This window comes from Elephantulus edwardii, unplaced genomic scaffold (assembly GCF_000299155.1).
Source record: "Elephantulus edwardii isolate Elephantulus edwardi_28Jun2011 unplaced genomic scaffold, EleEdw1.0 scaffold00105, whole genome shotgun sequence".
NCBI lineage: Eukaryota > Metazoa > Chordata > Mammalia > Macroscelidea > Macroscelididae > Elephantulus > Elephantulus edwardii.
The window spans coordinates 2,590,819-2,615,726 of NW_006399855.1; the positions used below are offsets into that span (position 1 = coordinate 2,590,819).

Genomic DNA, 24,908 nt, shown 5'->3' on the forward strand with positions numbered 1-24,908 from the left:
TGAGAACTATATATACTGGTGGAAGGAATAGAAACAAATAATATGACAATATAACAATATAACAAACATATGACAGGGATGTACAGATTTTTTAGGCTGGATTCTTATATCTGCCACTTGACTGTGTTAGTTTTAGAAGTGTTAGTGTTTTTAACCTACAAAAAAGGCACAACAAACAATAGAGGGCTCTTGTTAAGATTATATAAAAACAAAGTTCTTCATATGGGATCAGACAGATTGATTCAGTGGCCACGGGTTTGGTTTGATTTATAGGACCAAGCACTCAGCAAGTGCTTTTAGCTGTTACTATAATTGTCAATAATGCTGAGGACCAATACTGTTATTACTGAAAGACCAATGTGTTTCCAGCACAAGCCCACATGGAGAGGCACCACCGGGAGACAGTGTTAGACCCTAAGAGCTCATTTATATACAACCTCATTGTACTTCAGCTTCTCAGCTGGAGATGAAGTGTAACAGCAGCTAACTTGGCGCTAGGCATTGTTCTGGGTGCTCTACATGTATGATCTCAGTTTGCCTACAGATAAACTCCTCCCATGTAATTTGCTGCCTCTGAAAACTCACTAGGAGGGTCAACTATGAGTTTGTTCCAACTCGATGGTACATAACAACAACAAATCATTCTGCTTTTCGTTAAAAAGACCACAGCATAAAAAAATCAAGTAACTTGCTTTAGGTCACATAACTTGTAAATGGTAGAGGAGGGATCAGAAATCAGGCACTAATGTTTCAAGGCCTTGTTCTCAACCATCATAACATGCTGCCCTGTAGTATGGCCATTATCTAACTGGGTTAACGATTTACTTGAAAGTTGGTAATTTGTTAGAGTGAATGGGTACTTAAAGGCTAAATGTGAGACTGTTTTAACATAAACCAGAAAACATATACAGTCACACATGATACCTTACATTTGGCTAGTTATATACTTTTTGAAATGTCCTTTATTTTCTTCTAGCCTCAAATTACTAAAGGACTGCATTGCTGCTGTATTCCACTGAGTCCATTCCAATTCTGACTCACAGAGCAGAACTTCCCCACAGAGCTTTCAAGACTTTATGAGAGCAAACTGCTTGTGGAGCTCTTGGTGGGTTTGAACTATTGACCTTCTGATTAGCAGTCAAGAACTTAACTGTTGAGCCTACTGTGAGCAAATCACTCAGCCTATGTATTTAGGGGTTTTAGCAGACATGGCTGAGGCAACAGAGTTAATGCATGTCAGTCTGCTTGTTACAGCTCTAAAACCAAAGCGTGGGGTAAAGTCGTTCTAAGCATCTGAATTTTAGTATTTGAAGACTTAATTTTTATCATGTACCTGGGCAAAACACTATATAATTCGGATGACACCCCTTCCTCCATTTGTACATTGTGAGAACTCTAGTAGTTGTTCTCAACCTTGGAAAAGAGTGCTTTAAGAAGGAAAGTAGAATGCTACAGAGTCAACACCATACCACTATAACCACCGTACTAACAGACAGACATATACACCTAGCTTATACTCAGACACAAGTGCAGGCCATCTCTCTCACCTATCCACACTCCTCATACACATACTCACTTCCCACTTCTCTCAAATGTACACACAGATTCCCTCTCTCCTTCCCCCCGCCCCCCACCAGTTTGACTCCTATTAGCCTCTCAGAACTCTGAGAACCTGGGCCATACCTTCTGTCTTTGTCTAGGCCACCTTAGCTGACATCTTGTTGTTGTTATGCATCACTGAGTAGGGACAGAATCATAGCTGACCATGCCGTGGGTTTTTAGAGGCAGTAAATCACATGGAAGGAGACTACCCATTCTTCTGATTCAAACCATAGGCTTTTGGGCTTACAGTAGTACCATTCCTTACCACAAGGCCCCCAGAGCTTCCTTGCATGACACATAACACTCTCAAAATATAGTCCATGAATGAGTACATGCATCTCTCTCCTTCTCTGTGTTAACTTTGTGAAAAGGCACTGGTGACTTGTTTCATTCAATCTGCACATATTTTTGAATGCTAACTCCATGCCAGGCCCTGAGCTGGGAACAGGGATTCTTGAAGTACAAAATAACAGTCTTCTAACAAGCAATTTAAGCAAGGTGCATGGAAGACACTTATGAAAATAGGTGTTATACATTCGAAAAGACTTTTCAAAGTATGCCTAGACCTCTGATTTTTAAAGTACAGAATTATATGCCTATTTTCATTTGAATGAATGCCAAAAGAGAAAAGGGTTGTCTTTTGAACTCCACACACCACAATAAGGCTTGCATTTAAGGTCATATGGCAGGCACATGGCTTAGGTAAAAGAAGTGGTAGCACCATAAATGACTCTGAAGGAAGTACAAGATCTTAAGGGCAGATCAGCAATATACCCATGGATTATAAATTTTCTCAAAAATATCCTAATCTTTGTTACATGGTTCCTTTTCTATAAAATGGGGGCCATTTTCTTGGGGGTGTACAGGAAGTGGCTGGTGGGTGTGAGGGAGGATGTGATATGGTTTAACAGTTTCCTGACTTTGAAGTGTTCCAAAAATATAGCATTTTCATCACAACCATGTGATGGACTCTGTGTCATCACAGCATTTTCTGTTGCTAGAACAGATCAAGCAATGGTTTTATGTATATTCATGCAGCTCTTCAGTGAAAGCACAAAAAGAAAAAAACCACAGAGTGATGATGGACCCTTGTCTTACCTCCTGAGCATGCCAGGCCCCCTGAAGACACGTGGCCAACCACCAATTAGTCTTGATTAAACAATCAAACTCTGCCATTTGATGCAGACTCTTCTTTTTGCCTCTTAAACTGTCACAAATTTATTTGCCTTGGAGTTTAATCTGTGGTGTAAAAGCCTGACATGTCCCACTTAAAAACTGTACTCGTAAGTAGAGATTAGAGAGTAATTAGGTAGAGAGGAAAGCCTAAAAGACCTGCTTTTTTTTTAAAGTGCCCTTAATTTATTCATTACCTTTCCTTAAGTCTTTTTCTTCCTTCAAAGAGATTAGAGCAAAGCCTTGGCTCTTGGAAGCATTTCCTTTGCGGGGATGTGTGCTTGGTGGAAGGATTCCATCAGTTTTGCACCTCTAGAGTTGAATGCAGCCCATATTGGTCTTGCAAAACAGCCTAGACCTGTCACCATCTGGCAGCTGTATGTTGGCCTGTGTAAAATGAACTGGTGGTCACAGTCCAGTTCCCATTAGACAGATGTCCACTTCACAAAGAGAGTTTCCCGCTCAGCAGCCTGGCTGGCAAAGCAGAGAGAGGACTGGGCAGGAAAATTGCATTTCCAGTTTTTTCCCCCCTAACCAGGCTGCTCACTCAACTGTACTAACACAAGTAAGCAGGCAGTATGGCAGTAGCTCTCAAAGTACTATTTTATGTTTATTGTCCACTTACCCCCTTAAAAAAAGACCTCAGTGTACTTTTCAAATGTTGTCACATTTATCCCACTAGAAACAATGATTTTGAATCTAAATTTCAGTCAGTCATTCAGCAGTTGTCTTATAAGAACACCAGTTGGATACGTTCTTCACTCAGTGATGGGTCAAGGTCACCACTATGTACACGACTTTCTCCAGCTTTTACTGCCTTATTAGGGAGAATCCTTGAAATCAGAGATGGCAGAGAAAGACCCTCCTTTCCTTTTTCTTCCTGGGTTAATGGGCAAGTGATTGCTAAATAATAATCCTAAAGAGAAAAGCTCTTTATTGTTCAATGCAACCATCCACATGAACGACTAAAGAGTATCTTGAGAATTTAAAGCAATAAACCCCTCAAAGTCCTGTATGCTGTTTTGTCATTGAGGTACCATATCCAATCCAGCACAGGAATGACAGTGGTCTGTTTTCTTACCTAATGGAAGTATGGACAAAATTTGTCTTTCTAGCATACCAGAGACATGTATAAATTAATCAATGCTTTTTCACTCACAGAAATGTTTTAGTTCACATCTTTCTAAATAACTTTTCATGTTAAAAAAAAAATCTTTCACAAAACTATAAATGTTCAAAAAATCCAACAAAACCCCAAAACTATCATTCAGCTTATGCTAACACGACTTGCATAAGAATATAGGTCGTGACAGGTAGAAACTTTTATATGGGTAGAAACTTTTATTAGATAACAGTAATTATAAGAAAACTTATTCAGAATTATCAGTTACCATAATGCTTCCCTACTAAGCAAAATGTTAAGACAAACATTTTTAGAGGCAGAAGTTAAAACATGCAAAATAAATGTTGGTATGTTCATTTTCTTTTCAAAGCTATGACTCTTCTAAAAAATAATCAAGAGACATAGCATTCAAAATGGCCTGCTGTATTCACGTATCTGCAAGCAGTGATTATTCTGGGCAGGTTAGGTTTGGAGGTGAGTCAGGACGGGACACTTATATAAAAGAAGTCTTCCTAAGAATGGGTAGTGCACTTAAGGTGCTCTGTCATGAAAATCAGCTAATTGTCCCTCAACTTGTGGTCACAACCATTTGTGCAAAATTAATGCAGCTGGTTTGTAGAAGGCTGTGTAAAAATGAAAGAACGAACAACCCAGAACAAATGATGAGAAGTAATTTAAAAAATCATGTCTTGCTGACATTACTTTAGTCACAACACCTCCCTATGTCACAACATCAACTTATAAAAGAGTACCACAAAAAAGTTCTGCATACCCCAAAAAAACACATGGAAAAATCAACCACAACAAAACATCCCTGAACAGTCTCCAAAGACGAAGTATACTACAATACTGAACATGCTGCAATATATCAAGCAGTAGCATAAAGCCTACAATTATTATAGGATATCCATGGAAAACTCTGGGCTATAACCAAATAGTCATACAGTTAATTCTGAAGAAGTTTGCTATCCTCAAAGCTAAAGAATTAAAAACCTAGAATCTAGTTTTGAATGATTACTTAGATTTTGCAACATCTGACATGTCTCTGGTTCTGAGTTTTCAATATTTGTTTGGTCAATTTGGTTTATTCTTTTCCCCCAGAGATGGTTGTTGTTGTTGCTATGTGCTGTCAAGTCACCTGTGACTCATAGCAACCCTATGTATAGCAGCTCTGAAGCCTGCCCTGTCCTGAGCCAGTCTCACTGATTTCAACACACTTACCCCCACACCCCACTTACTGTATCAATTCATTTCATCTGGGACCTTCCTCTCCTGCACTGTCTCTCCACCCTTCTGAACATGATATCCTTCTCCAAGGATTGGTCCCTCCTGGCCATGAACCCAAAGTATCTGAGAGGGAGCTTCAAAATCTTAGCCTCCATGGAGAAACTTTGTTTTATCCTCTCCAAGACAGACCTATTTGTTTTCTTGTCAGTCCATGGTATGTTCAAGACTCTTCTCCAACATCACAAATGAAAGGCATCAATTCTTCTTCTGTCATCCTTGTCACTGTCCAGCTCTCTGATGCACAGCAAGTAACTGCAAAGATTATGGCCTGGATCAGTCACACCTTAGTCTCTAGACTGGCATTGTTGCTTTTCAGTACTCTAGAGAGGTCCCTGTTAGCAGTTCCCCCCAAGCAATTAGTCTTTTGATTTCCTAATTGCTGGGGCCAAGAGTGTTGATTGTGGAGCCAAGCAAGCTGTAATTGTTAATAACCTCACTCTCTTCATTGTCTATCATGGTGCTGCCAATCGGCCCAGTGGTGAGAATTTTTGTCTTCTTGATATTAAGCTTCAATCCACATTGATGACTACAATTCTTGCCCTTCTGCAACAAGTGCTTCGGGTCCTCCTCAGTTTCAGCAAGCAGAGTTGTGTCATCTGCATAATGTAGTTTGTTGATGAGTCTTCCTTCAGTCCTCATGCCACCTTCCTCCTCATAATTAGTTTGTTTTTATCAACTACTTCTCTCACAACCTATTCTATTATGTTCTTCTCTTCCCTCAACACTGAGCTAAACAGTGTATATAGTTCAAAAGGAAATCTTCAAAGATTTCCTTGCATCCACCTGATATACCATTATGCATACAGTTTACAATATCAAGATGCCATCAATGCTACTGTCATTTCTTCATCTTTTGTCTTCTTCATGTGTATATGCTATATACTACTAACTGCATTTAGGTTCTACCATATACCAGGCTCTACACTAGTCAATTTATAGACAATGTTTCATTGATAACTTTTTCATTATTGTTGCTATTGTTATGTTCCAGTGAGTTGGAAGTGACTCATAGCTGACCCTCTGGTGGGTTTTCAGAGACTATAAATCATACAGGAAGAGAATGTCAATCTGTCTCATTCAAACTGCATGCCTTTGGGATAGTAGTCTGATTCTTCACCACTAATTGATTCCTTAGAAGTGGATGATACATCCATTTGATAAAACAGAATTCAAAGACAAACTGATATATACAAGTGTGTGTGTGTGTGTGTGTGTCTTTTAAGCATATACATACTATGAAGATTAAAGCTGTTAATCATTCACCAGTATTAACTTGATATAAATGGACAATAGGCAGCAAAAGGATATTAGGGTAGCAAGAGGGAATCTCCTTTAGGACCATGGGTCAAGCCAAAGTGTTGAAAATGAGGGCCAACTTGGTGCATTGCCAAGGTCTCAGTTAGCTAAAGTAACAGCTGAAAATTTCATATCCTATGTTTTATGGAGAACATTGAGTAAAGTTTGGTGAAACTTAACCTCTTCTTGTTCTAAATTCTCTACTGAAGGAGAAAGTAGGAAAACTAAAAAAAGGGAGTAGAGGCACCATGAGCATGTTACCAAAAGGAAAAATGCCAAACTCCTATAATCACATGACCTTGAGGGTCCCTTAAATTTATCTTTATCACATAAACAACACAGTGGTCACTGCTAACCAGAAATTGGCTCAAGATTTCAAAAGAATTTATGACAGCCCTCCTCTTTAACACAATGGAATCCAATCTCTCCTTTTAGGATCAACGACCATGGCCTTTTCATCTTTAAATTTTCAACACTACATACAATATACAATGCCTTGCATATTGTTGTTGTGTGCTGTCAAGTTGGAACTGATCCACAGCTGACCCTCCAGCAGGGTTTCAGAGTCAATTAATCTCAGACGCTGTAAATTGCACAGGAAGAGTTTGCTCATCCTTCTCCTGCTGCGCAGCTGGTGAATTCAAACTGTGTGCCTTTGGGATTGCAGCACAGCTTCTTAACACCACACCACCAGAACATCCTGCATATAGCAGATGCCAATAAAGGGCATTGAATTATATTATGGTCATGTAACAAGTACTTGGTTTAGCACTTTGCTTTACACTTCCAGACTAAATTTCTCATATATTCTGTACTTTATTCAACATTAAAGTGGCCAAGGGTTTTCAAGGTTATCCAAAGCTCCAGATGACTGTTACAAAAGAGCTATGCAGTAAAGCCCTATGAGAAGGCTAGAGAGAGGTCCACTCCTGGGGAAGGGCTAAGCTAGCTGCCTTCAGCACCTCTTTAGCTTTCATCAAGTTCTCGAAGTTCACCTCACCTCTTTTGTGTAAAAGTTTGGCTCAAACCATATGCTTTGTCTGCTGCTTCCACATTTTTAAGTATAAGTGGCAGAATCCTAGGGTTTAGCATTAATTGAAAGAGGTTATCTATATATAGCCTCGCTCTGCACTGGAGCATCTTTAAAACTTCAATCATATTCTCTCAAACTTTTTTTTTGAGAGTACAATCCCTCCTTTTTAAGTCTTGCTCCTGCCTTCTCCCCTTTTTATTCTTGTGATTCAATGCTCTCAGGCCTTTTAAATTAACCTCCCAGACCTTTCCATATGGGTTTACCTTCTTAGACCTTTATGATTCATGCTGCTCTTCTTTGGATTTTTCTCCATCTCCTTGATACATCTGCAACAAAGCATCCTAATATTGGGCACCATGGCCTAAATAGGAGCTAAAAAAGATCTCTGAAAGGCAGTGCTCCTTAACATTTGGGTTCGGCCGTCTTCATTTGTTCAGTTTAGCATTTAGAGGGCAGTTGTGATTGTTAATGTCGGAGGTCTTGTTTTCAATTCTCCTCACTTTCCCTGCTGTTTTCTTACACGGTTTCAATTACACTTCAGTGGTTGAGGAAGCATTCTGTTTTTTCCACTCAAAACTAAAGATGAGGATTCAACAAAATAAAAACATTTCACAGACATAGCTGCCAAGAGACTGCTGAGGACACTGAAGACAAGTATAAAGAGATGGGTCATGATCCAGTAGGCTGCAAAAAGTGTCCTACAGAAGCTTTCTTCTGGGCAGATATGGCAAAGCTATTTCATAATGATCAGACTCTAGATCAATTAAGGAGTTGTGATGAGTGGATATTCTCTCCCAATTCTTTTATGAGTCTCTACTTTCAATTTATGATTCAGTAAAGAAAACACAAAGCAATCTGGTGGCATAGTGTATAATCTATGGAGCTAGCTAAAAGGCTGGCAGTTAGAATCTGCCAACTGCTTTATAGGCGGATGATAGGCAATCTCCTCCTATAACAATGTTCAGTGTTGAAAACCCAATGTAGTTGTTGTTGCTGTGTACCATCAAGTCAGAACAGACTCACAGCAGATCCTCCAGTGGGTTTTCAGAAACTATAAATTGCACAGGAGGAGACAGTTCTTCTTTCTCCCTTGGAGAAGTTAGTGGATTCTAACTGCCTGCCTTTGGGTGGACAGCGCAGTTCCTTACCACTAAGCAACCAGAGCTCCCTAAGGAAACCCTGCAGAAGGTCCCTATGAGTCAGACAACTGATAGCAGTGGGTTAATACAAAAAGAGAAGCTGTATTTCTTTATTCTCCAAACTCATCACTGCCAACAGTATATTTTATGAGTCCCTCCAACTTGAATTAATTCCAGAATGTGGAAACTTTAAGGACATCTCTATCAGTCATTTACATAGAGAGTGAAAAAATATTGATCCTAATGCCAATTCCTATGGAGTTTCAACTGCCATCCGCAAACGCCTGGCCCATTAGTTTTTACCATTATAACCTGCCCCTGTGCAGCTAACTAGCTTCCTTTCCATTTAGAGCAAAGCCTGCTTTTTTGCTTGCTACCTTTTACATGTCTGTCTGCATTACCCAGTGAAAAAAGGGTTCAGGGAAACCCATGTATAGACATCAGAGTGCATCATTCCACATAGGCCTTTTTTTCAGTATTCCTTTCTCTAGAACATGTCTTTATCAAGGTAGATTTGAAAAGATCCTCAGGTGCTCGAAGACCTTGATTCTTTAATATAACTAACTACTACAAATTTCATCTTGTGATAAGCACCATCTAACTCATTTTCTACTAAATGTCATATCTTTGTAATTCGCTTGACCAATTGTCCCTGAAGTCAACCCATCATGTCTCATTTCTATCACCAGAGCACATAAACTCATATCAATGTGTTGCTATTCACTGTTGTTTATACTTTCTCCTATTCAGTAAATTATTTTTTAATCTCTTTTATAATAATAACTATATCATATTTGGGTGGAAGTTTACACAGCAAATTAGATTACCAGCTAACAATTTCCATACTGTTTAATGACAATGGGACCCTCCTTAATTCCCATTGGCTTTGGAGATCATAATGGTTGTTTTGTAATTATTCATGGAACTACCATGGCATGCTGATGCCTAATTAGAAGAACAATAGTTATTATTAAAAGTTTGGTCCAGTCAATATTAGAAAACAAATAATGAAAATAGACAGTGTCAGCATCAGTGAAGTGAGAAAGAACAAAGAAACCAAGAATCATGTCTCAGTTTTGTTAGATCCTGGACTTTATGTTCAAGGATGAAAATTCAGTCTTCAGAGAGTCTATCAATAGATGTAAAAAAAGGGGTACTGAGTTTTTAGTAGCATTTCCTTACATTTTACCCAAGGCTGAACTTGATAAAAATAATAAAGTTCTCTATAAGATCGGTAGTAGCATTTTTTTTAATATTAGCATTCCGAATATTTCTAAAATACAACCTAACTACGGTGAGTTCTAGATTTTAATTAAGAAGCAAACTCAGATGAGGAAGAGAGAAACCTTTCAACCTAACAGCCTGATGATTATCTAAAGTCTCAGGAATAAAAATACATGAGGGGAGGTGGATCATGGACAGGCACCAAGTAAAACATGTGTTTCAGAGAAACTGACAGCTTTACTTCATACAGAGCTCCTCTCTGTCTGGTTAGCAAATTACTAGACTTCTCATTTTCTATAAACCAGTTTCAGAATGACCCACAGTATGGTAACCCCCGATTTGTCAGTTCTGTAATGTAGGGAAGTTTTGTTGTATGCAAATGAAAGGCAAAGAAGACTTCTAAGTGGGGAGGTTAAATGCATTCAGAGCACAATACAAATTGTTTGATTTCCTACACTCGGCTTTTTCAAGAACCTATTATCAGTATTATAACAAACTATGATTAACCATTAAAAGAATGGGAATCCCAGGAACATATGATCGTGTACATAGGAAATCTACACCTAGATCAAGAAGATATTCTCCAAACAGAGCAATAGAACATTGCCTGGCTTAAAAATCAAGAAAGATGTGTATCAGGACTGTATCCTTTCTCCATATCCATTCAATTACTCTGCTTAGCAAATCATTTGAGAAGCTGAACTCTATGAAGAAAAATGTGGCACTAGAATAGGAGGATCATCAATAACCTGTGTTATACAAATGACAAAACCTTGCTTGCTGAAATGCTAAAAGTGAGAAGGACATGAAAAAGCTCCCATAGAAGATCAAAACCCTCAATAGAGCTTATAAAATTTTTAAGATTTTTATTTAATTTCTGGATTAGGTCATTTAAAAAAATTTATGTAGAAGCTGGATGCTATGAAGAGGAATGTGGCATCAGGATTGGCAAGAGACTTATCAATAATCTGCGTTATGCAGATTACATAATCTTGCTTGCTGAAAAGGAGGAGGACCTGAAGTACTTGTTGCAGAAGATCAAGGAATGGAGCCTTCAGTATGAATTGTGTCTCAATATCAAGAAAACAAAGATTCTTACCACTGGACCAACAAGCAATGTCATGATGGATGGAAAGGAGATTGAAACTGTCAACAGCTTCATCTTGCTTGGATCCACAATTAACACCATTAGTACCAGCAGTCAGGAAATAAGGTGATAAACTGCACCTGGAAAATCTGCACTTAGGGACTTTTCCACAATATTGAGGAGTAGTGATGTCAGTTTGAGGACTAAGGTACATCTGATTCAGGCCATAGTTTTCCAGTTAGTAGCTAGGAATCCAAGACCTGGACCATAAATAAGGACGACTGAAAAAGAACTGATGCTGTTGAGCTATGGTGTTGAAGATCACTGAACATCCCTTGGATATCTCTTGGAGAGGGTGAAGCTGGAGTGCTCTTTGGAGGCAAGAATGATGAGACTTCACCTCACATACTTTGGGCACACTGCTAGGAGGTGCTATTCCTTGAGAGGGACATGATGTTGGGAAGGGTAGAAGGTCGTGAAAGAGAGGAAGACCCTCAACCAGGTGGACTGACACGGTGATTTCTGCAATGGTTCTTGTGTGTTGACAAGTGTGAGGATGGCACAGGATAGGACTGGGTTTAGATCTTTTGTATATAGGGTCAATATGAGTCATACTCCACTCAATGACACCAACAACAACAACTTAAAAGGTTCACATAATCTTTTTCACACCAGATCTTTCCCATTTCTTTAACCTGTCCCCCCCATCAAATTGTATGACCCTATGATTATTCCCCAACCCCACCCATCTTTACCCCTCAGCTCCCACCTTCCTCCCCTTATATCCTCATACATGTTTTTCTAGTTATCTATCTATATCTTAACATAGAAATCTTCATCACTGAGCTGACAGGCAACTCATAAGAGAAGGAAAAAAGATTGAAACTGTCAATAACTTCACCACAACAAATATCCTTGGCACCAGCAGTCAAGAAATTAAAAGATTATACATTAAGAAAGTGTGCTGTCAGAGACTTCTTCAAAGCACTGAAAAACAATCATGCCAGTTTGAAGACTAAAGTGTGCCTACCTCAAGCCATGGTATTTTCAATCACTATGTATCTGAGAGCTAGAGCTAGACAATGAATAAGGATGACAGAAGAAAAATCAGTGCCTTTAAGTTGTGTGTAGGAGAAGACTACTGGATATTCCATAGACGTCAAAATAACAAACAGATATGTCTTAAAGAAGGTACAGCCTCATCTTCTCACATATTTGGGTTGTTGCTAGGAAAGACTATTTCTTAAAAAGTAACATCTAGCTTGGATAAAAGGATGGTCAGCAAAAAAGGGGAAAACCTTTAATGAGATGGATTGACACAATGACTGCAGCAACGGGTATGTCAGAGATGATGAAGATGGCACTGGGTAGGAAAGGTTCAGATATGTGGTTCACAGGGTCACTATGAAGACATACTTGACTGAATGAGACACAACAACATACCCACTTGATGGGCTGAACCAAAAACAAGCCATGAAATCCCTGCATTAATAACCATGCCAAATTTCCATCAAATAACCCATCCTTCCTTTATTGAGAGCCTCCTGCCTTTTTCTTCTGCTACTTACATTCTAGAAGTGTCAATTTATCAGCTACAAGAACACTAGGGACATGCTGAAGCCTTAAAGTTCCACTGAGAGGAAAAGAAAACAAAATGGTTTGAAGCAACCTTCAGTAATTAATTTTCCGTTTTTTGATACTGGCTGTCACAGTGTCCTCTATGTCTCCCTCCTCCCTCCTTCTCTTCTTTTTTCTCTCTAAACAAGACAAGGATCAAAATGTATCCTGAGTAAGCATTATTCTGGAGGGTGGAAGCTGTCTCTTGGATATGGATAACAAAAATTCAATACCATGCTAAACAGACACAATCAAGTCTCTTATCATTAGTTCAGAGATGCCTTCTTATTACAATTTAAAGATGGCTTATTTAAGAATTCTTCCTCATTGATCTCAACCCATCCAATGGGCAGTTTATGGAAGTCAGAATCATTAACAAACTCCATTTTTTTTAAAAAAATTAAAGTCTTTTAATGTACCACATAATCAACAAATCCACATTTTCACCAGGCTGTGATAAGCTCTCTGTCTGCATGAATATGAAAACTTTGAGGTCACTTCAGTCCACTGCATTTTATCCTGCAGAAGCTTAGTCAGCCAACAATAAAAGGATGTCACAATAGTTAGCACAGTGATTTCTGCTGTGAGAAAATGAATTCAGGATGGAAGCATTCTTCCTGTGGGCCATGGAGGTTAACATTACCAAAACTAGAGCTAACCCAGAAAATCTAGGGCAGCAATCCTAGTTTTCAAGCAATTTAGGACAATAATCCTATTCCCCATGTGTACGCAATAAAATGCAAAACTGCTTCATCTTCCTGAGTGGCTGAATTCTTTCTCAATTACTGATTTTGAGATGACATCACTTAAATAATCTTGCTCCAAGACCACTCCTAGTCATTAAGGGAAGCTTTTAGCAGTTGGGGTTTTTTTTGGGGGGGGGTTGTTTGTTTGTTTGTTTTTTAGGAAAAAAAGGTGTGAAATACAGAAATGAATCCCTCACTACTGCCCTGGTCCTCCAATATTTTTCCTCTAATAAAAATTTCAAGGAAGTCCTTTGTAAGCCTGTTAACATTTAAATGAGAAAGAGTAAAGCTGTCTTTATGAGCCAATCAACTCTTTTTAGGTTCTACTAGTTGCTTTCACACGTGCTCTCCACTGGATCACGTAGAGCAGCTCTGTGAAATGGGTATCACTTTACTGTACAAAGAAGCTGAGGCACATTCTCAAAAAACAGCTTGTAATGGAAAGTATTAGGTGTAAATCTGTTGTCTTTAAGGCCTATCCTCCTGCAACCACAGCATCAAAGAATCTTCTGGGTTCAAGGCTGCATTGCTCAAACAAAGGTGGCACCTCCCTAGAAGTATGAATCCACCAGCTACACCACAGGAGAAAAACCAGCAATCGCTTCCCATTCCATTTACAACCTCTGAAACCTGCCAGAGGGTTGGTTCTAACCTGACAGCAATAACTGATTGGCAGTTTAGTCCCTTACTCCTTTCACCTTATTCTGACTGTCAAATAACTGATAAGAGTTAGGGAGGGAAATGAGAGATTATCAATGCATTCCTGAAGACTGGAGTAAAACCTTTAAGAGACTTTGCTTTCAAGGACTTCACAGGAGTAAGGGGAAAAACCCCATTCCCTGTCCTATTGTATCACTAGTGGAGGAGGGGAGAAGTCAATTGCCTAGCACACCTCCTCAGGCCAGTCCCCACTCTCACCCTAATTGCAGTCTCAGCAATCAGATGAAATAGTAACATCATGACAACAATCACCACACAAGCTGCTCTTTTAAAATTTAAAGGTAATAATAACCGCTCCCAGGTGAACCATAAATTTAATTTTTGCTCTACCCAGAACATTCTGGGCCTTAAGCAATAGTTATGCTATTAAATTCCAATATATCTCAAGAAAAAAAGGAAGTTCTCTTCTCCAGTCCTGTGGTATTTAGTGATAGTCAACACAAGCCACTTCCCCCATCTACTTCTCTTTTTGTTGGGAAATAGCCCAAATCAACACAAAATGCAGCCTGTTTAATGAGGCAGCAGTAGCTCAGGACTGGCTTCCCATTCGTACCTTTCAAATGCAAATACTAAATGATTTCAACCTAGTCACTTAGTGAGGTTCCTTGGTTTCCATTCCTCTAACTTCCTGTAAACATAGATATCGATGCAGTTTAGAAAAATAGAAATACTGTGCATTACAGAGTATGCTTTCTTAGGGTGTAATGTTTCTGAATTGCAATTTTTATTTTAAAAATCAACAGTAATGGTCTAAGGCACATGACTGATCTTCCACTCTCAGTTTGGCCTTACTGACCTCCATTTCCAGACCTGCTTCTTCTTCTACTGACCCTTATTTATGACCTCCAACTCCTCAACTCTTCCTTCTATTCCCAGGCTAAGAGCCTTTTGCAGGATCCTTATATTAGATCTCAAAGAATATCCTATCTAGCCATCTACACATCTGCCTTGCTTGGTGATCTTCAACCCATTTCCCTGGGATTCTGTCTCTTTGCTTATTCACAGTAGAATTTCAATGGACAGTCTTAGAAACATGCCACTGCAGTTAATTCTACAGTTACACAATCCAGGTGGAAGGGGAGCTTCCTTGCTTCTCAAAAATCACACTACTGAGTTCCCTGTAACATTTTCTAAAGGACCCATATATAGTCTTTTCCCTTGTTAAGTCTCCTAGTTTACACAGCCAGCTTCTGAAACCCGTTACTCTACTGAGAAAACAGAGGGGATCTGTATTGTCCCCTATTTTCTTCCATTACACTAGTATTTTTCTGTTTATTTCCTTCTAACCTCCATATAGTCTCAAAGTCTATTTCTACCTTTCTATACGTTCTTCAGTGCTAATGAAGGAGGAAGTGAAAGCTGCATGGAAGACAGTGATAAAAAAGAAGGCCCCAGGAATCAGTGTGATACCAACTGACTTGTTTTATTAACCACCTACAGCCCTAGATGTAACCAGTCTATGTCAGGAAAGTTGGAGGATAGTTGTCTACCATTAGATTGGAAGAGGTCTGTCTTTGTTTCCATTCCAAGAAAGGGGACCCAACAGAATGTAGAACTGATTGAACAGTATCATTAATATTCCATGCAAGCAAAATACTGCTGAAGATCATTAAAAAATGGCTTAAACAGTAAATAGATAGGCACAGCCAGAAGTTCAAGCAGGATTTAGAAGAGGCCATGGCACCAGAGATATCACTACTAATGAGACATATCCTGGCTGAATGTAAAATGTAAAGAATACCAGGAAAGTATCTATTTATGTTTTACTGACTATGCAAAGACATCTGACTGTATAAACATAACAAGTTATGGAAAATACTGAGAACAATGGAAATTCCAAAACACTTAATTTTGCTCATTTAAACAAAACCTATACCTAGACCAAAAGGCTGTTACGTGAACAAAGCAAGGAAACACTAAATGGTTTAAAATTAAGAAGGGAATGTGTCAGGGTTGTATTCTCTCTCCATACCTACTCAATCTATATGCTGAGAAAATTATTCTAGAAGCTGGACTCTACGAAGAGGAATGTGGCATCAGGATTGGAGGGAGGCTCATCAATAACCTGCATTATGACACAACCTTGCTTGCTGAAAGTGAGGAGGACTTGAAGCACTTGTTGCAGAGGATCAAGGAATGCAGCCTTCAATATGGATTTCATCTCAATGTCAAGAAAACAAAGATTCTTACCACTGGACCGATAAGCGACACTATGATAGATGGAGAAAAGATTAAAATGGTCAACAACTTCATTTTACTTGGATCCACAATTAATACCAGCAGCAGACCTGAAATAAGGAGACGTATTGTACTGAGAAAATCTGAAGTTAGGGACTGTTCCAAATTACTGAGGAATAATGAGGCCAGTTTGAGGACTAAGATGTGTCTGATTCAGGCCATAGTCTTTCCACTCACTTCCTATGCATCTGAGAGCTGGACAATGAATAAGAAATGCAGAAGAATTGATGCCTTTGAGCTGTGGTGTTGGAAAAGTGTACTGAACATCCAGGACTGCCAAAAACCCCAAAGATGTCTTGGAAAGGGTGCAGCTGGAGTGCTCTTTGAAGACAAGGATGATGAGGCTTTGCCTTACATACTTTGAGCATGCTGCTATCCCTTGGAAAGAGACATGATGCTTGGAAAGATGAAGGGTCAGCAAAGGAGAAGAAGATCCTTAACCAGGTGGATTGACACAGTGACTGCCACAATGGGCTCTAGTGGGTCAGGAAGTATGAGGATGGCACAGGATAGGACAGGGTTCAGATCTGTTGTTCATAGTGTCACTGTGGCCATACCTGACTCAATGGCATCTAACAACAACAAATGTTTGTACTGCCAACTCTAAGGTAAGTGGTTCAAATTCACCAATTGCTCTGTGGGAGAAAGATAAACAATCTCCTCCTACGCAATTTACAGCCTCTGAAAACCCACTAGAGAGTCAGCTATGAGTTGATTCTAAGTCAACAGCACACAACAACAACACACGTGCTTCCAGGGAACTTTAGTGACCTAGTTAGTAGGGAGTTGCACTGGTAATGCAAATACTGTGTTTCTCTAGCAGTTTGAATCCACCAGCAGCTGTAAGGGAGAAAGATGGGTTATTTCCTCCTGTGAGATTTGCAGCTTCAGAAACACATTGGAGGATAAGCTATGAATGGATTCAGATTTGATGGCACTGAAAGTGCGGGAGTGAAATGTGCTTCTAATAAGCCCTAGTGCCACACTAATTAAACACTCGGTCACTAAGGGAATGCTTAGCAGTTCCACGCTACCAGTCACTCTGCAAAAGATGTGTCAGTTTGCTTCCACGGAGATGTATAGCCTTCGGAACTTTTTGGGGCAGTGTTACATGGTTGCTCCAAGTCAGAAGCAACTTGATGGCAGTGACTTTGGTCAAATTCATACACATGACTCCCTCAGCCACTTTTGTCTCTGCAAGGACTTTGATTCATGCTTTCCTTATATTTTCAATATTTCCTTTTGCTCCAGCCTTATAAATTCTCTTTTTTTTTTCCATGATCAGACTGTACTATACCCTTTCTATCATCGAATTATGTCATGAAGGGAAACAGAGGATGTGGGCTGCACCAGGTAAAACTGTCAAAGTGGGTGCCACCAAAATGCCTGTAATTAATATAATGAATGTTTCAACAGAAATTTACTGGGTTTTTTTTATGTTTTTCTATTCTAGTTTATATGAATCACTGTATCTACGAGGCTAAAATTCAATGCTCATTTACTTCTTTGATCCTTCTAATGTGCCAAAATGTTGTCAGAATTGCCACTGTGACCCAATTACCGTGATGCTTCAAATCACATGGCTTTATCTGTACGCTCTATACCACATATACATGTTTTCATTTTACATTATTGCTGGTATTTTTATAGCTCCTATTTTTTTAAAAAAATTCTAATGTTTTAGTTGCAATACTCTGGTCATTAGTCCTTGTGAACCTGTATCAATAACGTGTTTTGAGAATGATGTAGTAAGTATAGGAAAGGAGAAAAAAATATTTTAAAAGGCACAGTCAACGTCACAAGAAATCAAGTTGTAATTCAGTGCAGAAAGCTTTAGAAAACAATTTTGTTGTTCAAAAACTCAGCTGTTTATTCAGAATTAACTCATAGCTGAGCCTCTAGTTGTTTTTTCCGAGGTTGTAAATGGCATGGGAGGTGACTGCCCATCTTTCTCCAGAGAGGCATCACCTTTAGCAGTGCAACTCCCTATGAACTGTGCACTATGATTAAATTGATAACAACATAGAATTCAGAATTCTCTATGCTTTGGTATGGAAAGAGGTCCACTGATAGAGATACTAACATCACAAATTACTGTACTGTGGGTATCCCCAACCCTAGTGATGCCAGCACTAGATGCAGCCCCACCTGCAAATATAAGTAACCCCTTTCTTTTCTCCAATCTCAAATCTTCTTCAGATATGCTCTCAAGTTCATATAAACTAGAGTAGATTTGGCCAACCAGACAAACTTAATGGATTTTCTTGCTCTGCATCTTTTGTGGCACCTCACATTCAACACAATTAAAACCCAACTTCTTCTTATTTTTTCCCCCCTCATTCTCACCACTGCTTACTACTTTATCATTCTCCAGTTAGGCCAAAACCTCCCTGTCATCATTGTCCCAATTTGGTTATCAAGTCCCCTTCCTTTACCACTGTCATGTCTGTATTATTCAGCTCCTCAATTTCCATTCTCATGGAAGAGAGTGTTCTGGTTTAGACTTTTTGTACATCACTCAAGGTAAGTCCTGTATTTGTCTTCTAGCCTCTTTGGATTTTGCTAAAATACCCTCCACAGATCCTCTATTTCTAGTCCCAAATATTTTATCCTGGACATGAAGACTTTTAAGAATTGGTCTAAGCCTATATTTCTATATATTTCTATGTTCTTTTCCTCCATTTAATTTTAAGTTTCATATTCCCTGTGAATGCTGGGAAAAATCACATTCTCAGAATGTGCCCTGTGTTTTCCGATCACCATACCTACCTATATCAAGCCAGTTCCCCATTTGAAATACTGACCATCATTTATCCATTCATTTCTCTCTGCCTTTCTCCTCACCACCACATACGTACACAAACTTACTTCCCTCCCCCATCTATACGTATGAAGGACTTGGTAAAGATGACTTCTTTTCCTAATTGCATATCCTCAAGTTATTCATTCCTTCTCTGAATTTCTAGAGTTCAAATATTCCTGTGCTTTACTAATTTAACTCACTCTTATTTCATTCTCTTTCATATTCTAATTATCTGTGTACTTGCTTCATTTGCCTTATGAAATTATTAGAGGTAATATTCAATGACTGTAATAATAGCAATCACTACAGACACGTTTCATGAACCTCTACCATATTCCAACTCTGTACAAAGCGTGTAACTAACTGGTCTTATCTCAGCAACCCTATGAAGACTGTCTCCACTTTCAAATGCAGTTAAATAATATGCCCAAGGCTAATACCTGAGAAGAGGAAGACCCAGAAATTGGATTTAGGCTTGTTTGATTCCAAAAGCTATGCTTTTAACTACTATACAACATTTTCACCACCCTCTGTCTCAACAAATAAGCACTGAATCAAATATCCTCCCCATAAATCCTAGTAGGTAGAAAACTTGACTTTCCTGAATTTCCCAGATTTGCTGTGACTGTTTGGTCAATAAAGGCAGACTTCCTTTTGTTGTGTTGTGTTTCACTTTACTGTACTCCACAGACACTGTGTTTTCACAAATTGAGAATTTGTGGCAACCATGCATTGAGAAAATCCACTCGCACCATTTTTCCGAAAGCATATACTCACTTTACTCCTCTGTTTCACATTTATATAATTTTCTTACTATTTCACACACTTTCATCATGCTGTTGTATACTTGGCAGACTACAGTATCATGTAAGCATAGTTTATATAAGCACTAGAAAATAAAAAAATTAAAGTGACTGGTTTTATTGTGACAAGCATGTCATTGTCGTGGTCTAGAACAGAACCCACAGCTCTGAGGCCTGACTGCATATACATCAATAGAAAAGAAGTAGATAACGTAACCTCAAACACTTGAAGAATGATGTCAAAGATAGGGCAACGTTTTGGGCCTCAGGAGTATATGGAATATAAACAACAAAGTGAAAGGGGGGAAAAAATCTAATTCAACTGAATTAAGCAATAGCCTGACTTCGTCTTTTTCTTGGAACCACCCATGTCAATAAAGCAATGAATCAAGGCTATTCCAAAAGCCTTACTAAGATAATCTAAACCACGTTTAGGTAGTGTCTCCCATAATTCTAGTTTCTGATGTTCTGACATCAGTCTTGGGAAAGCACAGTAATTGTCTTCTGCTGACAGAGTTAAGACCAAGGTAAATTTGGGGTCCAATTATACATATGCATGGGCGAATAATATATGGCACACTTAGGTAGAAGGGTAAAGAAAAGTAGTGCTTGTTGCTTTCTATATATGTAAGTGGCTAAGGGCTGTAATCCTCTGAGAGGAATGTCATTATACAGCTCAAATCCCATCACAACAAATACTTTTACAACAGAGATGTCTGTATAACAAAAACCCTTTCAAGCTTTGGCTGACAGCCCACGTATTTCAAGCAATATTTGATGTGAGACTTGGAGTTCACAGTAATGGGAATTGACCTATATTTCCAAAGGTAAGATTTGAATGATTTCATCTGTAACTTCTATCCCATGATACCATGAGTTGGAGTGATGTACAATCTAAACTCAGGAATAGAAGAACAAAACACAAAGAACAAAAAGAAAAAAAAAATCCCACCTCAATCCTTCTCAAAGGGTAACTTTTTCTTCCACTTGGGGAATGCTTAGGTAAAGGAGAAGGACTCTAACCTAGTCCCTGAAACAGAGCAGATTAAGGTCCGTTTGTGGTGCAGGTGTACCATGAAGACCAAAAGGACTGTGCTCAAGTCTCTGTGTTGCCACTTACCAGCTTTAAGAACTGAGCTATGCTGTCTAACTTTTCCTTAGCCTCAGCTTCCTCCTCTCTACAATGCAACCACCCACCTTCTGAATTTTCAGTAAGAACTAAATAAAAGCACAAGCTTAACCCTACAACACTGGGTCTAGTGCAGCATATGTGTCCAAAAACGTTTGTTCTCTCAATGGACCTTCCTTCCGCTCTAAGACTCTAGGCCTATTCACACCAACTTCTTGAAATTACTTGTGAGAAGATCTAGTAGCCTTCAGTTAACAAAATTGATATAGTCTTAAATATAGCCCATCAAAGAGGTTGCTTACAGGAACATCTGGGGGAACAGAAAAAATGCACAAGAACTAGGCCATGCCACAAGTACTTCCGTGACAGAGAGAAAAGGTTTCTTCAACTAAGCTAAGACAGGTGTACTGGAAATTTAAACATGCTAGTAATCAGTATAAAAAAAAAAAATTCTAAGAATTAGGTGAGGAGCCCTGGTTGTACGAGGGTTAAGTGCTTGAATGGTAACTAAAAGTTCAGTGGCTCAAATCCACCAGCTGCTCTGTGTGAGAAAGAATTGGTAGTCAACTGCCATAAAACAACAGAGATAGAAAGTAACAGGCCCAACAGATTTATCAAAGGACAGTGAAACGGAAAGTGGGAGGCCCACAGAAAGACTGTTGTTACCATCATTAGATGTTATGGAGTCTAAAACAACTCATAGTAACCTTAGGAACAGCAGACTGGAACCCTGCCCTATCCTGTACCGTCTCCACCATCTCTAACATGTCAATACACCTTGTTGAGGGTCATCCTCTCTTTCACTGCTCCTCTACCTTTCCAGCCTTGGAAATGTGATGAGGGCAATTCTACTCTGTCCAATAGGGTCACAAAGAATCAGAAGCAATTTATCAACACACAAAAACAACAATCACATATCATAACAATTATCATGTCAGAGGTCATTTGGAAAAAGGCTGAAAAGCCAAAATTAGAAACATATTTTCTTAGCCAATGATGGAATACGGCTGGTGGTCTAAAAAACAGGTTTAATGCCTCTGGCCTAGTTTCCTGGAAGCCTCATTCTAGATAGTGGGATGGTCTTTATCACAAGGACCCCTTAGCACCAATTTAGTATGCCAATTTAGTATGTACTCTGTTTTACCTCCAAAGGAAATCTCTGTTTGGAAAAGATGCATGTATCTTTTTTTTTAGAAAATATGTAATAAAGTCATCCAACACTACCTTATTATACCTTCATGGTTACTTGAATACTGGCTAGGAGTTTCCAAATTCCTTAAAAGGCTCAAGGCAGTTCTAAAAGGCCTTTCTAGGAGATTCTAGCACTTCTCAGAACCACTGAAAAGCAGAATTTGAAGATGACATGGTCCTATCCTTCACCTTGTCAGTAAGGAAAAGGCACAAAGTATGTGCCAAAGTGTATATGCCCAATTAAAGTTTATGCACAAATCAAACCATCATCTTTCAGGAGCTCTTAGCAAAGAAAAACAACACAGAAATAAAGTAACAGGCCAGAAAGATCTAGCAAAGTACAGAGAAACAGAAACTGTGAGACCTACAGAAAGAGGAAGGAGCCTAGAGCGGGAAGACTCTGAGCTCAAGGGCAGAGAAAGAACAAAAACTGTTACAGCAAGAGGGTTCAAACAAGGAAGGAGACCAACTGGTAGCACCAGAGGAGATAAAGTACATGCCCACAGCTTACAAAGCATGATTTCAATACACTGAAGCATGTGTCAACCTGGTATAATCGTTTCTGGCCTCTATTTTAAATAAATGACCACCCCCACTTTCATCTTAAAATGGTGGCAATCATCACCACGAGATTGTGCACTTTAATCTTAACAGCGTTAAGAGTAAACCATAAGCATTTTCTAAAGCGTGCTAACTATTCCAGATCAAGGTGTCCTGGTGAAGCACTGGTTATGGGCCCAGCAACTCTGCCAAAAAAGACGAGGCCAACATCTTCATGGAAGACTGCAGCCTTGGAAGCCCTGTGAGCAGGTCCACTCTGTCCCACTGGTTTTAGGGTCATTAGGAGTCACAATCACTCCACTGCAACAGGTTCGTTTTATGGGGGTTTTGTTTATCTTTTAAGACCCCTGACCCTCAAGCCCAAGCTGGCACATTTCGGTTAACGGCCCCTACCTAGACCCCAAGAATCGATGACCCTTCTGGAAGTGAGCACTTTGCTCCCTCACACCAACAGCATCACACTAACCCGTTTATAAGCCCTTTCGAGAGCTCTACAGGCTACGTAAAAGTGAAATGTAATTGTGATTACAAGGGCTGTAAAGGGAAGGTAGGGGCAGAAGGCTAGAGCTGGAGAAATAAAAGGCTGAGGAACGCTTTTCCTCATAGACGCAGCCACCCGGCGGGAGAAGAGCCCGCACTGCCTAGAAAGTGACCTCACGAGAGCAATCACGCGCCTGGACCGAGGCGCCGCGGCTCAGCCTCCGTTCACCCTGCGCGCGCCCACTGCGCCCCGCCAGCCTGTGGGTCCCACCTGTCCCACCTGTCCTGAGCGGGGCTCACTGGGAGCCTGTGCAGACTCCCCCGAGGCTGTGCCCCGAGGGACCCGGGCAGTGCTGGCCCTGATGCTCTGGGGTGCTGGCGGCCCACACCCACGCCGCAGGGTGCACGTCGGCAGCCTACCTAGGCAGCCCCCCGCCCCACGCTCGCACTGCGCCCCGGGCAGTCAGTACCTTTACTCTGGGGAGGGTTCTGACTCCGGTCCCGGAGGACGTTGATCTGGTAGACGGCTCCATAAGGCTCAAAAAGTTCTTTCAGCTCCTTTTCCGACCACGACCTGGGAATCTGTCCGACAAACATCTTAATGGCATCTGGGTCTGGCTGGTCTGAGTGATCCAAAGCTCCGTTCATCTTGTTGGCTGTGCCGTTACTGTCAAAAAGGGAACCGGGAGGCAGAGTTAGGGCTGCACGGTGAGGGACAGGAAGAAAAAAAATTGTGGGGGTGGGGGCTGGGAGGCGGAAGGAGGAGGATGAGGAGCACGGGGGAAAGTGCCTAATGAGTCGGAGAAATTTTATCAACTAAAACAAAGCGGAGGCACCATTACGCAGCTCGTCGGCGAGGCTTTCACTGCAGGCTGCTGTTCAGCATCGCCGCCTGAGCCCGGGGCAGCGCCCCGCCGGCTGTCACCCAGGGCGTGGACATCTTGAAGCCCGGGCAGAGGAAGCAGCTGCAAGTTAAGTGCAGGTCTCGCTCTGCAAGGCTGCCATCAGCATATCGGCTCTGGCAGCGGCAGCAGTGTGATCAGCCTAACACTGGCTATCTCGCAAAAAAAAAAAAAAAAAAAAGAGGCAGGGCTGGATTTCTGCTGGATCCCCTCACCCACCCACCCCGCCCTGGGAGGTTTTTGGGAAGAGAGGTGGTAATAATAAAGTCACATGAAAAGAAAATGAAACACTTGGCAGTCCGTCAGATGACTAATGCAAGATGCTGGTGATGAATTTGCAGAGTGCGCGAGGCATCCATGTGTGCATCAAATTAGTACGTTGTTGCTGCTCAGAATGGAAAGCGCTCCAGCTATGCGGCTCGGTGCAGCTGATTGGCTGCCCACGCGGGGGAGAAGGACCCGAGTGCGGAGGGGGCTCGCCTTTAAAAAGCACATTGTTTATGGGACCCGGGCACAAAGGGTACAATTCAGAGAGGCACAGGCGATCTCAGAATTGCCTGCTTTGTGCCGAAAAAAAAAAAAAAATGCAGCCCCACAAAGTTGAGTTCCCGCTTAAGGACACTGAATATTTCAAATCTTTCACACTCCATAAATTGCTCTCTGTATATCTGACTTCCAGATGTTGCACTTGAGTTCTAAACAATCACACGTTCGGGAGTGAGGGAAGGAGAACGGGGGGGGGGGGGGGGGGGGG

The 24,908-nt window shown here is 40.3% G+C and overlaps 1 protein-coding gene across 5 annotated transcripts in view; it reads right to left on the reverse strand.

Annotated features, from left to right (window-relative positions):
* CELF2 (CUGBP, Elav-like family member 2) overlaps positions 1-24,908 on the reverse strand; it is a 474,025-nt gene that overhangs the window by 217,486 nt on the left and 231,631 nt on the right. For 3 of the 5 annotated variants that reach the window (XM_006891845.1, XM_006891846.1, XM_006891847.1), the window contains exon 2: positions 23,723-23,919. In XM_006891845.1, coding sequence (XP_006891907.1) covers positions 23,723-23,919 — 197 coding nt within the window. Of the gene's footprint in view, positions 1-23,722; positions 23,920-24,086; positions 24,267-24,908 lie in introns of those variants that run through there. The other 2 variants (XM_006891848.1, XM_006891849.1) reach the window with 2 other exon arrangements.